The sequence below is a fragment of the Antennarius striatus genome, chromosome 22 (assembly GCF_040054535.1).
Source record: "Antennarius striatus isolate MH-2024 chromosome 22, ASM4005453v1, whole genome shotgun sequence".
NCBI classification, from domain to species: Eukaryota; Metazoa; Chordata; class Actinopteri; order Lophiiformes; family Antennariidae; genus Antennarius; species Antennarius striatus.
The window spans coordinates 12238307-12254233 of record NC_090797.1 but is presented as its reverse complement, the minus strand read 5'-3'; the positions used below and the strand labels follow the sequence as shown (position 1 = coordinate 12254233).

At 41.1% G+C, this 15927-nt stretch overlaps 2 protein-coding genes across 13 annotated transcripts in view; one reads left to right on the top strand and one right to left on the bottom strand.

The window, feature by feature from the left end:
* The first annotated feature begins 694 nt into the window (after positions 1-694).
* optn (optineurin) lies at positions 695-5545 on the top strand. 3 transcript variants are annotated; one of them, XM_068306733.1, is made up of 14 exons: positions 695-817; positions 926-984; positions 1466-1590; positions 1770-1978; positions 2153-2314; positions 2563-2747; positions 2867-2969; positions 3069-3184; positions 3371-3520; positions 3652-3736; positions 3852-4010; positions 4130-4272; positions 4656-4729; positions 4815-5545. In XM_068306733.1, exons 3-14 carry the CDS (start codon positions 1470-1472, stop codon positions 4925-4927), a joined length of 1620 nt encoding a protein of 539 aa, XP_068162834.1. In that variant the 5' UTR covers positions 695-817; positions 926-984; positions 1466-1469; the 3' UTR covers positions 4928-5545. The 3 variants fall into 3 exon arrangements, with proteins under 3 accessions (XP_068162834.1, XP_068162833.1, XP_068162835.1); XM_068306732.1 differs by having other exon boundaries at positions 926-1590; XM_068306734.1 differs by lacking the exon at positions 926-984 and having other exon boundaries at positions 702-817.
* Positions 5546-7105: 1560 nt separating this feature from the next.
* Positions 7106-15927, bottom strand: part of osbpl8 (oxysterol binding protein-like 8) — a 60425-nt gene continuing 51603 nt past the window's right edge. For 8 of the 10 annotated variants that reach the window (XM_068306828.1, XM_068306827.1, XM_068306833.1 and 5 more), the window contains 7 exons: positions 15299-15388; positions 14797-14933; positions 14438-14623; positions 13600-13753; positions 12381-12483; positions 10955-11060; positions 7106-10879 (listed from right to left, as the gene is read on the bottom strand). In XM_068306828.1, coding sequence (XP_068162929.1) covers positions 10750-10879; positions 10955-11060; positions 12381-12483; positions 13600-13753; positions 14438-14623; positions 14797-14933; positions 15299-15388 — 906 coding nt within the window. In that variant the 3' untranslated portion in view covers positions 7106-10749. The remainder of the gene's footprint in view (positions 10880-10954; positions 11061-12380; positions 12484-13599; positions 13754-14437; positions 14624-14796; positions 14934-15298; positions 15389-15927) is intronic. The other 2 variants (XM_068306831.1, XM_068306836.1) reach the window with 1 other exon arrangement.

Sequence of the window (15927 nt, the reverse complement as noted above, 5' to 3'; positions counted from 1 at the left end):
CGTCCGGCGCTGCTAAAGCGCAGGTGCAGATTGTATTCAGATCTAGTCATTGGTCTGTGACGTCACTTCGAGGAAACGAAGACGTTCCAAATACGCAGGCGTCAATACAAGTTGTGCTAGTGGCTAAAGGAAGTTGAGCAGTGAAACTTCACAATAAAAGAGCTTGTCCAGTTACGCCAATTTAGTAAAAAAAAAGATAAATAAATGCAGTGGGAAGCACTGGAACCGCACAGCAAGGCAGCTCCCGGTGCGAGTTCCGATCTGTATCTACTCCGCACAGAGCGGAACTTTGTGCAGAGAGTTCCCAGCAGACATTATGGAAAATGGATGGATGGACGGATGAATGAATGAAGACCCGTAGCCAAAGAAATTACTATATTATATGTCACTTGATGAAAATAGGACCGCTGGCAAAAAAAAAAAAAGACTAGAAGACATACAAATTGTGTCAACTAAAGTCAAATAAGAATCAAGTTGTGAGTTTACAAATAATATTTTCCATCTCATCTTAATTTTAACATTTTCAAATATGTACAGTTTACACAGCTAAATAATTAATCAAAATAATGCAATTTTTTTTTTTAATTAACGCCAACTAAGTGACTTTCTGACGTTTTGCCGTTTTCTAGCACGCCGCGGTTTGATTTCAATTTTATTTTGGAAATCTCAAGGGAAACGGACTCTTCCGCCACTCGTCTTGACGTCACCACACTCCAGAAGCAGGGACACAACCGCCGCGTTTCCCTGTTTTTCAAGTGTGTTTTTATATTTCCAGGGTGATTATCCAGACTACATAAAGTTGAGGGGTTGACAACAGGTGAGTTAAGACTTTTGTACATCTTTAGCGTTCACTGTTATGCCTTTTGGCTTCGTTTTTTCCAACACCTGCGTGGTTACTTACGGTCTACTTCCTATTGTTTACCAGAGTCGTCCACGGGATAGGCCCACCTGAAGAAACCGAAAGTACAGTCAAGACGACCACAGGTTCAGCTAAACACGTCCTTTAACGAGCCGATCGAGCGGGTTTGACTGTAATATTCAATGGTTGTTGTGTAGCAGCATTGATGTTACTGCGTTGCCGTGTGTCACAGATTGGTAGCAGAGCAGTGGTTTGTTCATTGAACACCATTCAGAATCACATGAGCAGCTGATGAGATGTTGACGCACTGAGTCAGTCGGTGATGACAGCGTGGATCGCATCCACCCTCTGTGCGCTTTGCTGACAACAAAACACATGCATTCGGTTGGAAAAATTAGACCAAACTAAATTTTTTATTTATTTATTTATTTATTTTTCCCACATTTTTAATGTGGGAATTTAATTTTCTGACATTTTCTTTCATTTCTCTGAGGTCTAGAATTTCTCCTAGTAGAGAGCAAACCTCTGCCAAGGCCCAGGAGATGTACAAGTGTGTTATCATCTCTATATTCAGTCTTTCCCTCTCTTTCTTCGTCGTCCTCCCAGCATCATGGCATCTGGAGGCCCCATGATGAATGGTGACATCCCTCGCTCTTCCAGTCAGTCCAGCACCCTGGAGGAAACGCTGCAGCAGATGAACATCCTCATCCAGGAGAACAGAGACCTGAAAGGTAAGAGTACGTGTATGAAGATGGGTATAGAGATGAGAAAAATATTTTCCATTTGACTTATCCGTTAATTATTTTAGTAGTATTTAAGATCACAGAAGCCCGTTCCACTCAGGGTCACAATTCAAGTGTTAGATAGTACAATGTAAATGTATTCAAATTGTCTGTGTGTGTTTGGTCAGAGGCCCTCCGTCAGACGAATCTGACGATGAAGGAGCGTTTTGAGGGTCTGACGATGTGGCGAGAAAAGCAGCGGGAGGAGCGGGACTTTCTTGAGAGCAGGCTGGAGGAGGCTCGGGTCCGCATCGAGGCCCTGACCGTTCAAAACCAGGAGTTCAGCCGGAACGTAGAGGAGGAGAAAAAGACCGAAGGATCCCTGGGAGGCGCTCCGGTAACGGCGTTCTGATATGTTCATGTTGAAAGCATTGAGACTCATTGTAATTTACGGATTGGCTTTCATCTAGTTTTAGTTATCCTAGTGAGGCTTTACCTTACTCATTCTACATTAATTTACACTAAATGTCCAATTTAACTAAACATTCTGTGTTGGTGATTCCGTCTCCAGGCAGTGTCATCCAATCAGAGTGCAGAACTGACCGCCCTGCGGGCCCAGGTTGCTCGTCTGCAGGCGGAGAAGAGCGATCTGGTGGCAATGAACTCTGAACTGCAGCTGAAGGCAGAGCAGGACTCACACAGCGACTCCTTTATTGAGATCATCACGGTTACGGTGAAGAGAACACTCACAAAGATATATTCAATTAAAGACGAAAGACATTTTTTAATATATTTTTTGCTGTTTTTATGGAAAGTCCTCATCTGACACCTGAAGCCTCAACTCAGACCTGTTATAGAAGTAAAAAAAATTAAAAAATCCACTAAGATAAAACAACCACAAATACCTGCGAAACAATCGGAGTGCATGTATTTTTGGTTGTAAAACAATGTTTGGTATCTAACTTCTGTCATTCTTTTTAGGATGGAGGTGTCGATGGTGTGAGCGATGTTTGTGGTTCAGAGCGCAGCAGACGTCACGAGCTCACCATGACCGCGTCTCGAATGGACAGTGAAGAGGTCACCGTCAGTCACCTTCTCCAGTCACTCAGGAACGAGACGCAGCGAGGAGAACGGCTGCAAGCAGAACTGCAGTCGTCTGCTGCCAGGTAGAGAAAAGTAAATGGAATAGTGGGAATTAGTCCCGTCTGGAGAAAGGACAGTTTACCATGTTTAAAGCATCGCCTCTTCAAATGTGTTGCAACTATTTGTAACTTTTATTCAACAGGATTAGAGAGCTGGAGGAGAAGAAGAGTAATGTGGAGAAATCAACACAGACCCCCCCGTCAGAGAAAACAGAGACCAAGGAGGATTCAGAGAAAGAGGAAAAGGTGTTTTCTCAATAATTAACAAAGCACTTGAAGGATATTTTTGGTTTAAATATTAAACGTGTTGTTTGTGCTTCTTTATTAAAACACGTCCACACACAGGTTACATCTGAGGTGGAAAACATGAAGTTCCAAATGAAGACGCTGTTCAAAGAGCTGCAGCAGGCCCAAAGCAAGCTGGACGAAGCAGAAGGCATGAAGAAGAACCTGCAGGACAGGTTAGGGCCTGAATGATAACAAGCTGTCAGAGCTAACGCTGCTACATGAGCCTCCCTGTGTACAAATGCTACCGTAATGATGTCTAAGCAGAGTTTATAAAGCAAACATTTCCAGTTTCCCTCAACTAATCGCCGTTCCTGTGCTTCCTGTGTACTGATGGTGTGTTCTCGTGGTCTGGGGTCCAGATGTAGGGAGGTGGAGCTGGACGTGACCACTCTGAAGGCCCAGCTGGTGGACAAACAGGCCGTTCAGTCAGAGAACGACCGCCTGAAGCTGCAGCTGGACAGCATGCACGCCCAGAACCAGCTGGAGCAGAGGAAGACCGGGGAGGAGAGGTCCGACCACACACACGCATACGTGCATACTGTACACACTGACTGGTTGAACAAATTTAGATCGTTTTTGTTGTCCCAGTTGTGATTGGCTGACATTTCGACTCACCAGAATCCTTCTCTCTCCCAAACAGGAACAATCTGGCCCAGCTGAAAGATGCCTACACCAAGCTGTTTGAAGACTACACTGAACTCAAAGAGGAGAAGAGGAAGAGAGAGGTTGAAATTTATTATTTATTTTAGCAACAATCAACAGTTGAATAAATCCCAATTTGTTTCCATCAAACTTGATTCGGTTCTGATAGTTTTGTTTCGTCCTGCTGTGGTCCTGCAGTCTCTGATGGTGCAGAAGGAGGTGGCTGAAGACCTTCAAAAGCGTCTGACCTCAGCTGAGGAGGCCCTGGCTTCAAAACAGAACACGATCGATCAGATGAAACAGGATATCTTCCTCAAGGAGAAGGAACTGGAGACCATATCTGTGTTCCAGGCTCAGGTTAGTGAGCGTGGAAATGTTCCTGCAGAAATCCTGTGATCTCACAGTTTGTTGGATTTGATCACAGCATCAAATGATGCATCAAAGGTTTGCATGATTTTTTCCCCCCCTTCCTACAGGCGGAGGTCTACTCGTCCGACTTCTACGCCGAGCGAGCAGCGAGGGAGAAGCTCCACGAGGAGCGGGAACGTCTGGCCGCTCAGCTGGAGTACGTAAAGAAACAGAACAGCCAGCTGCATGAGGAGATGGAGTCGCTGGGCCGGTACGTAAGCAGACCGACGTCCTGAAAAGTCATGTGACCTGGATGGTCACTCATTTATTTGACGGTTTTGGTGTCGTCATCCAGCACAATTCATTTTGATGCATTTTAACAGTTGGTGATGGAAACAAAGGGAGGTCCTTGAAGCATAGCATTATGGGAAAATAGATTCAATGTCCCTAAATCCTCTCTATGCTGACTGTTACCAAGACTAACAATCTTATATAAATATATACATGCATGCTTTTTAACATTCAGTATACACGCAGGAAATCTAATGCAAATATCTGTCATTCAGACATTTATTCTCCGTCAGACTGATGATGTCAGCTTCTTCCTCAGACTTATGTTCTAATTCGTTTTTCTGGTATGTAATTATTTTACAGGCAGTCGCTGAACGAAATGCAGAAGAGACACATGTCGCTGGGAGGAAATCCTGGTGCCAGTCTCGTTGGAAGAGGTGAGTCAACAGTTTTTTGTTGTTTTGGGGGGAAACTCGCTGTGGTGGATTGTCTGCTGACATTCTGATGCCACTCTTCACTCAGGTATTGACTGGCAGCATCCAGGGAATATTCCTGAACACGCGTGTCCCAAATGCAACGAGATCCTGCCGGACCTGGACTCCCTCCAGATCCACATCATGGACTGCATCAACTAGACCTCCATTCTGAGCATCCACAGCAGCAGTGGCTCCTTCGGCACCTTATTCTGAGTCTTCCTCTCCTTTAGTCCGTACCTGAGCTCAGATCTTCTGGGGTGAAACGTAGCGCTGTAAAATGTTCGTGTTAGAATGGAAATGTTTTTCTTTTCGGCAAAATTTAAGTACGATGATTTCTCATTTGAAAACTGTTAAGTTCTTTGTAGTTTATCCGATAATGCGTAGTTTTATCTTTTAGACGTTGCATTTCTTTACCAAGTATTTGGTCACTCATGACTTTTAATGTTTGAGTTGGAAAAAACATTTAATTCCTGTTATGTTTTTTGCTTATAAAGGTTATTCTTATTCAAGAGTCGGTGTTGGTGGAAAAGATAATGCACTAATTGACACTTTAAAATTAGAATATATATTTTGATTCTGAAAAGGATACCGGGTTATTTGAAGATTCTTTAACTTGTTAATCTCGTATACCTTTTAGTGATAACTTTTGGAAGAGCCGATGCTGGAGGCTCCAACACTGTGCTGAGTCTGTATTCTGTAGCTTCTAAAGGCCTTCTGGTTCCATGCTGTAATTGTTTGAATGAAAATAAATGAAAATATCAACTTCTGTCTGCTTTTTAGTCATATTGTGTCATAAAAAAACCAAGAGATGATTTTAAATATTTTTCCTTTTTGAAAAAAAATGAAGTTGATGCTATTTTAAATCTTACAAGCATATTGTGACATCATTCCTTAAATAAGTGACACTGTAGAAAATATGTAAAAATATAACAAATTATTACTATCACATAAAAATTCTGTGTTCTTGCCAAACTACATGTCAACCTGAGTCAGAGCTTAAAGCAATATTGGGTTGCTTCAGAAAAAAAAATTTGTTTTTGCACAGGAAGAAAAAATATTCACATCACTTCTGCAACACTATGTTTTCTGATTTCATCTTTTGAGGTTGCAGTTGGCAGATTTTTGTGACGACAAACCACTGAGAGTCTTATCATCAAAATCTTTAGTTGTACACTGACAAGTTAATAAAATGCTACTCAGGGTTTTTGTCTTTTTTTTTTCCGGCAAGACAATATGTAAAATGTTTTTCAAATGTGGCATCAGTTCGCACCTTAGTTCTAATTCCACTTACTCTAAACTCATCATGATGATCCCGGAGTCTTTGGCTGTTGAAGTCTAAAACAGTCATTCTGCCTCCCCAAAACTTTAAGTCTCTCTGGTATTTTCGTTAATTTTATTACATTTAATTTTGAGGAGCTGTTGAGTCAATTTAGTGAATTCTGTCTTTGAGTTTATTTTTATAATTATTTAGTTGGATTTATAATGAAGAAAGTCTCCTTAGTTTAGTTCACTCAAAAAAAATAAACAGGTGCAAAGTTACTTCTAAAATTCTTACATACCAGGATAATGCCTGTACACCTCACAGTTATGGAGCGATTATTTATTTTTACTATCAGTTCAGGTGAGGCTTAACCTAAAATAACCCCTGCTTTTTTGTCTCTATGTAAAAGGCAAGTTCCGGTAATTATTATTAAAAAATATAAAGTTTTTTATTTAGTTTTCGTTCCAGGGAAAATACAAAAAGTTTCTGGTTTTCGTTGTCATTCCATGAACTGGTGGAAGAAGCGGATTAAGAAAATGAATGAACGGATGGTTTGAAACAAACATGTGCCACAGTGACTGTCAAAACTCAATGTATGGATTGGTTGGAAAACATATTGTGATGAGAAAGGAATTTAAATTGATTCTGGGGACGGGAAAGATGATACAAACCAAGACGGCGTCTACCCATCAGCCCCTTTTTTCGGATGTTGATGATGTTGCAAATGAGTTGAAGGTGAAGTCTGTTTATGTCCAAAAATACACAAATAAATACATGAATAAATTAACACAAATAAATATCTTGATGTCTGTCCTGCTCATATCTCTTACTAATGCATGATGGTATATTTTACCTGTTATGACATCATCTGTACTTCTGGTCTCGATTCTGACACACACCTTTATCGTTACAGAACTACATCTGGAATAAAGAGTTTTCTTGTCAGATGAAAAGAGAAATGTCAGCTACCTCATTTCACACCAATACATGAATGATAATAATCAACATAAATTCACACATGCTTCAAGTGTGTATTTATAATTAAAAAAAAAAACCAAGCAGGAGACTCCAGGAGGTCACTTGATTTTATTGTTACGTTACATGTGACCATAAACTTTCAGGAAGTTATAGTAGCCATGGACATATATAAATATATTCAGGTACTCTGACAGGCAGAGGGGCAGTTTTTGGGGGTAGAATAGAAGGGAAGGGGCTGTTAACATCGACAAGTGTGCACAAGTTGAGGACAGTCATTTTGTTTTGTCACATCAAGTGGAACACGACCAACTTTGTGCAAATATAAAATAAGCATTTGAAAACCAAAACCGAAGAGAACGGTGACCTATTGCTACGAGCGGGAACAGCGACACCAAACAAACGTGAACAGGAGAATAAATAAAAACGTCGTTTACAGATAAACAGCACAGACCTTTGTCACCTCTGAGTTTGGTGTGTGTCCGCGAGAGAGGGATCGTAAGGACCACGATGCCTCCCTCTCTTCTGTGGCAGGAATCAGCATCTGGAAAACCTATGGGAGCGTTGCTATGGCGATGCTTGGAGAGGGGAGGAAAGAGCTGGGTGGGCTGGAGATGACCCGCTTGATTCTCTGACTTTGGCACGTCCACTGTACGCTACAGGAAATACAGTCAGTCTGCCACCGACGCCTTCATTCTAAATCAGTCCTTAATGTGTGGAGTTCACAGCAGACCCCCCCCGCCCCCCATCGCCTCTCCTCAACCCTTCCATCCCTCCCCACCCCAGTCTAACTAGAAGGCACTGGAATATATTATTTCTCCACATTCTGGGTTCTATTCGTGATGAATGACGGAGGCAATGACGATACAAGAGATGCAGAGGGGGCCGGTTAACGCGTGGGGGTGGGGGTGGGGGTTGCAGTTGGATCCCTGCAGTTCTACCAGTTCTTCTTCACACTTGTAAACGTCAACAAGGCCGATATCATAGCAGATACAGACATAAACAAATGAAATATTTCCGTTTGGAGCGTTTTGAATCAATGAATAATCATAATAATGAATTATTCTGAGCATCAAAATGAGAGGAACAGGAAATACCTTCTACAGGTCCAAAGACAACATGGTCCTCGTGATCACATACATTTCCAGGGTTTTACATTTATCGCTTTCGTAATCTAGACAACAAATTCCTAAGATTAAAATTTGAAATCCACATTTCCAATAAGGCAAAATTTTTTTTTTAAAAAGACTGTCATGTATAATAATAATAATAGTAATAACTTAACAAAATTATATTAGAAAAGCTCTTTGAAGGCTCATTTATATTCCAATTATGTCCACAAAAAAAAAAAAAAAAGCTAAATTTTAAACAACGTACTGTGTGTGTGAACAATGAGATGCTTCCACGCGTCTTTACGATATTAATTGTACGTGCGCTGGTGGGCGGTGTGGACCCACGCCAGTCCGACGGGTTGTGATGTACCTGGTTAATAAAAAGCAGCAACAGTGGAGGCATCGATGTGCTCAGCGGTGATCTACGAAGTGGGTAGACGGGTACCGACGTGTGGTCAAAGAGTTCTTTGTTCCCTTTTTCACTTGACCCCCCCCCCCACCACCACCACAAGTGATTCATCTCTCAAACATGTTGGAAATGAAGGAAGACAGGAACCCCATCCAGATACATTTAGACCAATAAGCGTAAATGAGCCTTAATTCTGCCTCCATGGCTGATGAGCATCACTCAGTCGTGACTCTTCTGATCCGGTCTGAACACCGACCCGGTTCTCTTCTTTATGTGCCGTGTGTTTCTAAACACAGCAAGTGGACAGAAAGACACATGAGGCTGAGGGGGCTGGCGTGTGCACAGAGTTCGGGGGTGTCTGGTTTGCGATCCTTGGTATTCAAACACCACAAGCTACAGAGTTACCCCCGTTGGGATATTTACACAGTGAACGGAGGCAGCTCCTACTCTACACACTGGGACAGTTTGGCTGGTACTGGCGTACATGTGGAATGGTTACTATAGTGATAGTAGTAATAAGAAAAAATCTATCTCTTCCTCCAACAAGAGGATTAATAAAGTGTCTATTCTAGAGTTTCTTGGAACACCTGAGGCGCAAAAACACTGGAAGCCATGACTGATGTCTGAATGTGATAAGGAGTGTTTGAGATTTAACACACTTTAAATTTAGTTTGCAATCTTGGACAACTTAACTATGAAATCTACGTATATTTCAAGGTAACAGTTTACATTTGAAATGCACTTATAGAATTCCTTGCAACAAGTTTGGTCAGAAGATGGATTCCACTGTTTGTTCATAAATAAAGTTAAAGACATTGGTTAGCTTAGCTTAGCATAAAGCATCTGTCCAAATGCAACTCTGCATTTTCTGCTGGTTGCCTGGAATGTTACTGATGATGATGATGATGATGATGATGATGATGATGATGATGATGATAAATTATTCAGGATGGAACTTCCATTTTAAACTAAGGGAAGTTGCTTTTTCTTTTCTTTTAAACTAATGTGATATGAAATGTTAAATATTGCGCTAACATGTGTTGGTTGGGTGGATTTAATACAATTAAAAAAGAGCTACGCTTTCCATTTCCTACATTTATGCTATGCTAAGCTAACTGGACATCTGTATTAAACAGACATCCATTAGTGGTGTTTTCCATTCAGCAGATAGTTTTTATAATACATTAAAAAAAAATCAAATCTAAATGCTTAAGTTAATGAAAAATCACCAGTTTAGACCGACTGATGAAGTTCTAAACCTCCTCAGTGCGGAAATGTAAAAAATTCGCTGTTCACTGAGCTGAAAAACACAAAAAACATACATTTTAGTGATGTTTCCAGTGCATTTGTGCCGAATTAAGACAAAATAATGTACATTTGGTCTCAAGTACCAACAATCCACCTCCAGTACACAATGGAATTGTTTCTATCTTTTCTTTTTGGAAACTTTATCTGTAAGGTGAAGTCTATACATCAGAAAAAATGGCTTCTGATTACCCGTGTCTCTTCTTTATACATTTCCATGTTTGGAAACTCAGCTGAGATTAAAAAAATGTTTAAAAAAAAAAAAAAAAAAAGTAACACAAATTGGGTCATTTTGTTTTCTCTACCTTGTTGCTGCTTTCCCCCCCCCAAGCAGACCTCTAATCAAAACGGATGCACTGAGCGGAAAAAGAAGAAGAAAAAAAAAAAGAAAAACGATAAGTAACGATTACCATCTGAGTCATGGTTTCACCTCCTTGTTAAAGGTTCCGTGTGATTTGAGGTGAAACATGATAAAACAAAACGCACCACAGCTGAAAACGGCTGCTGTCTTTGCCTTTAATGTCAAGGCAAATCAGTAAAATCGAGAGAGGCAGTCAGAACTTCATTGCACCAAATCTCATCTCTAGCAGCCTCTTCTTATCACTCCTCTCTGCTTTGAAATCAATGGATCTCCTTAGAGATTTGAAACAGATAAAAATAACCAACTTCTTTTAAAAAAAAAAAGAAAAAAAAGGCTCTCTTGTTCTCCACTTTCTGCGACTTGTGTGTGGTTTGATTCAATACAGGTAGAGAAGAAGAGAGGTGGAGGAGGCTATCACTCATTGTGACAAGTCAAAGTTCATGTCTGTGTGTCGCGTCGCCCCCCCCCCCCCCCCACACACACACACAGTGACACGTAACGTTCACGTGAGCGTGTCTGAGTGTGTGGAGGTGTCACTCTGTGTGTGGGCTATGGCTGCTACTTGAAGACGTAGTTGATCAGGACCTGAAGGAGGATGAGGAAAAAAATGGTGGCGTAGTCGCGTTGCTGGAGGAAAGAGCTCCCCTCCGCCCGGCCGGCAGCTCGACTCCGCAGCACGCCGATGCTCCTGCGAACACACCAGAATTATATTTACACACTCAATGCGTCAGCCTCGCGTCACTGTTACGGGACGAAGCGTCACCTGTTGATGTCCTCCTGCGTCTTCTTTATAGATTCAATGGCACTTTGAAGTTCACTGAGGTCTGCTCCTTTTTTCCTCAACCGACTGTTATGTTTGCTTTTGTGTCCTGGAACAAAATGTGTTCAACGTTTGTAGGGATCAACAAGTTAAAAAATATAATCTGTACAGAAGGCAATTTCAGTCATCGCTTGTCAAAATCCATTTGGGTAGATCACGGATCTGTTACCTCCACCAGGTAGGTCATATTTGTTTTGATAGCTAGGTAGCAGAATGTTGCCACACTAACTTTGATCGAATTTAGGAAGATATATATCATGTGTGAAACTAACATGTAAATACATCTAATAACAGAGATGTGTGTTTTTCCAATCGTAGTTGCTGTGCCCACCAACAACCACCAGATGGCACACGTGAGCAGTGTAGCCTGTAGTTTCCTCTATCCCACTTACCAGTCCTGAAAAGCCATCCAGGTACGGCTAGAACCCTAACCTGACCAAAAACAAGCAAGACAATCCTTTTTTTTTGCTTACATGGCACAAATATGTGGAAACATGGAGTTCCATCTCTGCCAGAAATGACTATAACTGTAACTCAGGGAACCTACCAGCAGAAAATGAGTGCAATAATTATAATCATGGTTTCAATTATTTTCTAACAATAAACTAAGATCCATTCTTTTTTTGTTTCCTTACATCTCAGAATGGACAGTAGGTCACAGCTCGGAGCGGTGAGATAACAATATGCACTCCTACCACTAGATGGCACTAACACTCCTATATGCAAATTTAGGACTTACATTCAACTTGAGACCATTTTCTTGTAGATGACTTGATCGCAATCACACTTTTTCAGTGGAAATATACTTCATTATAATGGGGTCTAATATTATTTCAAATCGTGGATGTTTTAAATGAAATATAAAAGGTATGCATGTTTTTTCATAGTCAATTCCACACCAGACCACTGGGGGGCGGGATTTCATTACCTTAATGCTACAAAGCAGCTGCGAATAGATATTCCTTTATTAATCCCACATGGGGAAATGTATAAGGAATAGAAAAAGTTATTTGATCATTGACTAAAAAATCTCATTCAGTGTTTTGCAGTTTTTGAACGGTTTGAACAAAAGAGTTTTTTGGTTGTCTTGGTTACGTATCATGAGCATTTATTTGCTGCAAAAACAACAGAACATCTCTAAAAAGCTGACATTCTTCTACAGAAGTATTTATGATCTTTAAGTCCTCTCTATCAATCATAATGTTACTTCTAATTATATGTGCTACGTATAACGTGTGCAGTGCTATGAGTGTTTGTGCTGACACACTCTTCCATGTTCATTCATGAATGTAATATTTTTCCTAGTCTCCAGAGGTTGAACCTCGTCTCTACTGGAGCAAACACGAACGCTGAACAAGGCGTGTCTCACTTTCACTGCCAGACGAGTCTTGGCGATCGGGTTCAGGTGAGGAGCATCCACTTTCTGGACTCTTGGGTTTGTCGCTCTTGTGTTTCCTCTTTGGCACCGTTACCTAAACGCACACGGATGAACGCACGCACGCACACACACACACAATCACACAGTATGTCAAACATAAAGACGAAAAGTAATAATAGCAGACAAATTAAACAGGTTAAAGGTTTTAAATTTTAAAAATGTTGCAGCATTGGTCACATAAAGATGAGAACAAGAAGGTGTTACGATGCAGGAGTTCTGAACAAACAAACATGCCCTTCATCTACTGGATTATGCACGATGCATACACACGCAACAGATACAGACTTTCACAGGGGTGAAGTCTTCACAGACGTAAACCAGAACACACATGAATCCAGACGTTTGACATGTGAGCAGCGGTGAGATGAACGCACTACAGCAGCCTCCCAACACGACACTGAGAAGCCCAGGAGACAGCAGCAAATGAAATCAAAACGGGGGCAAGAGAGGGTGAGGACGGTGAGGTGGACACCCTGAGGCACTGGCTGGCATGTTGGTTTGGATGGAGCCTTTCTGTTTTTGATGCTTCATATTGATTTAAGTATTATTCTGTTATTTAATCTGCAGCTGCACAGGTTGCCTCCACTTTAAGTGTGAGAAAAACACAAGAGTTAACCAGAACACGTTTTACTGAGTAAAACCGTAAACATAAAAAAATAAAAAACGAATGCAGCGATCAACATAAATAAAAGAGATAGGTAAAGAGCATGTACAATTAACGATAGTTTCAGTTTGTGTTCAAGAAGATTGAGTGAACGTGAAGTCAGAGCATTAAAAATGACTTTTTTCAGTCAAAAGATTTTCTTGTTTTTTTTATTATACTATGAAAAAGTAAGACTTAACCTCTTTATTTTGAATAAGTCCTGCATCGTGTGGCTTTGCTGTCGTCCAGAGTCATGAGGAGGGTAGTGATGGTGAGCTTACCGAACACTTGGACATAACCTTCCCTCCCTTTAACAATAAACATGGCAGCAGGAGCACAAAACACTTCAAACAAAGTAAAAGACAAAAGGAGCGGAGGCGACGGCGGCGCGGTGATGATGACACAAAGCGACAATGAAGACACTGCACCAGGTGCTGCGTGCAAGACGGCTGAGGCGGCGAGCTGGGGTTGTTTTAAGACGGTGGGTTTTCGATCGCGATCACCTACCTGACGTTTGCAATTGTCCCTCCGCGACCCCTGGTTACTCAGACTAATAAGACTGCCAGAACGTACCATGGGGGTGCGGTGTCGGACTTTAGTCTGGATGCAGCCGTCTTTCTCAAACTGGATGAGGTCGTTGAGAGGATCCCATGGTCTTGTGCTGGAGGGGGGGTGGTTAAGGGACACAGAGGATGAGGTGAGCAAAAGTAGAGAGGGAAGGTGTTTGGAAGATGTGAAGAGACATGTGCACCTCTGCAGTAATCAGACACAAACACTAGAGGGCAGCCTCTGACATTAGATGTTTTTGAAGAGGAAGCTTTCTGTTTATGTTCATACCGGTTTAACAGGGTGAGGAAGGCAACTTGCATGAAATTATCACCAACATTAAAGTTTAGTCACTTGTTACACAAAAACAAACACAACATGCATGAGTGTCTTGAAAATCCCAGCAAAATTTTTTCCAGACAACAATTCTATTTCTTTAAGGATTTTCAGAAACATACAGATAATACTGTATATTTCATTATTATCCAATGAGTTTTATATATATATATATATATATATATATATATATATATATATATATATATATATATATATATATATATATATATATATATATATATATATATATAAATCCTGAAAAAAAATATATATATTTTTCAGGATTCAGCCATTCAGTGAGTGTCATTCAACTAAAGTCAGCACTCTCCATGTAGCTGATGTGTTTTAGCTGTTGTAAGCTGCAGTACTCTGCACTGAAACAACACAGTATTACAGTGTGAGGGACTAGTAACAGAGTAGTCACATCATCACACACATGAACACCACAGGGGTTACTCACTCGGCATATCGGTAATGCCACTCCCCGGTGACCGGGTCCTGCTCAAACAGGGCGGGGATCCACTCCTCACACTTGGCCTTCCGTTCCCGGGCAGACTTCCTCTGAGCTTCTTCCAGGATGAACTTCTCATTGGTGGCCTCCGTCTGGTCCTTGTTGTTGATGGCTCGAGTCACGTGCTGCCACAGTCTGGTGGGTCAGGAGAAAACAAAGCCTGATGTATGAGAGTGATAAAAAAAAAACTGTTTCTGCAGTTTTTAGAAGAAAACACAATAAACGTGGTCACAGATTATTCTAAAAGTCAATGAATAAGATGAAGATACAAAAAATATATAATAATAACAAAGGGTCAGCTCTTCCACCTTTCTGATTCCAGCTCTCCCTGCTCCTCCGGTGGGACGGTGCAGCGGGTCAGACGGTTCTGCCTCAGGTCCGGCGTTGGGTTCCAGAAAGTGTCCACAGTCCCTGTCTTCTTGTCGTTGATGAAGATTTCACTGTCCTGTTGATTATGTGATATGTGACAAAATGCGATAAAAATAAAAAATACGGCCCAAATACTTGTCTTTTTTTTTTCTAACAGCTTAAGACTTTCTCCAGTTCATCACGAAACAGCTTTTGTTGAGCTCAATGTAATTAAAAACTCCTCAAAGTTGACCTAGAGATAGAATATCTTCTAGATTAGCTAATAAATCAGAACAATCAAGTTATGTTACTTTTGCTAGAGTGGAAAAATAATTTCCCTACTACGGATTAAATAAAATAAATATTGATTGCAAAGGAAAATCAAATAATCAAGTATTCGGATGAAGCTGCTAAATGGAGCGCTGTGTAGCTTGTGCACACCAGTCATCAGGTGAGTCTTACCCAGTGGCCCTCCAGCGTGGCTAACACCTCCTTTCCCAGCTTGATCTTTCCGGAGATCTGATTGACGCTGTCGCTGCTGCCCAGGAAAGGCTGGAAGGGGAGGAGGGGAGAGGAGGAGAGGTGGCAAAGAGAGGATGTAATGCAAGGAGGGCGAAGGAAGGAGCATTTACTGGGTTTGCATGCTGCAGTCGTTACGTGTCATCTGATACGTGTCATCCACAACATCCTCTGAGTTGTTCTAAAACTCCATGATTGTGTAAGAACACAACTCAACAAAACACTTTTTTAACAGAGGATGAGTCATTTTTTTTTGCATTTTTATAAAGAAATATATGTTAAATCTAACAATAGACTAATTTAATCTAACAACTGCTATTAACAAAAAATGGATGACATGACAGAAATCCGTTTCTCTGACATGTACCTGCCGCTAGTTTATGACAGGATGTCACAGTTGATGATGATCAAGGAGTGGAGGACGGGAAGTTTTTCGGGGGAGGGACAGGGAGTGGAATGGTGGTGGTGGTGTGAGATATTTAGAAAAGTCAGGTCAGAGATCTCTTTGAAGACTCCATCGCTCTAAAAATGCCCCCACTCTCTCAGAAAAAGGACGACAAATCCTTTATTGT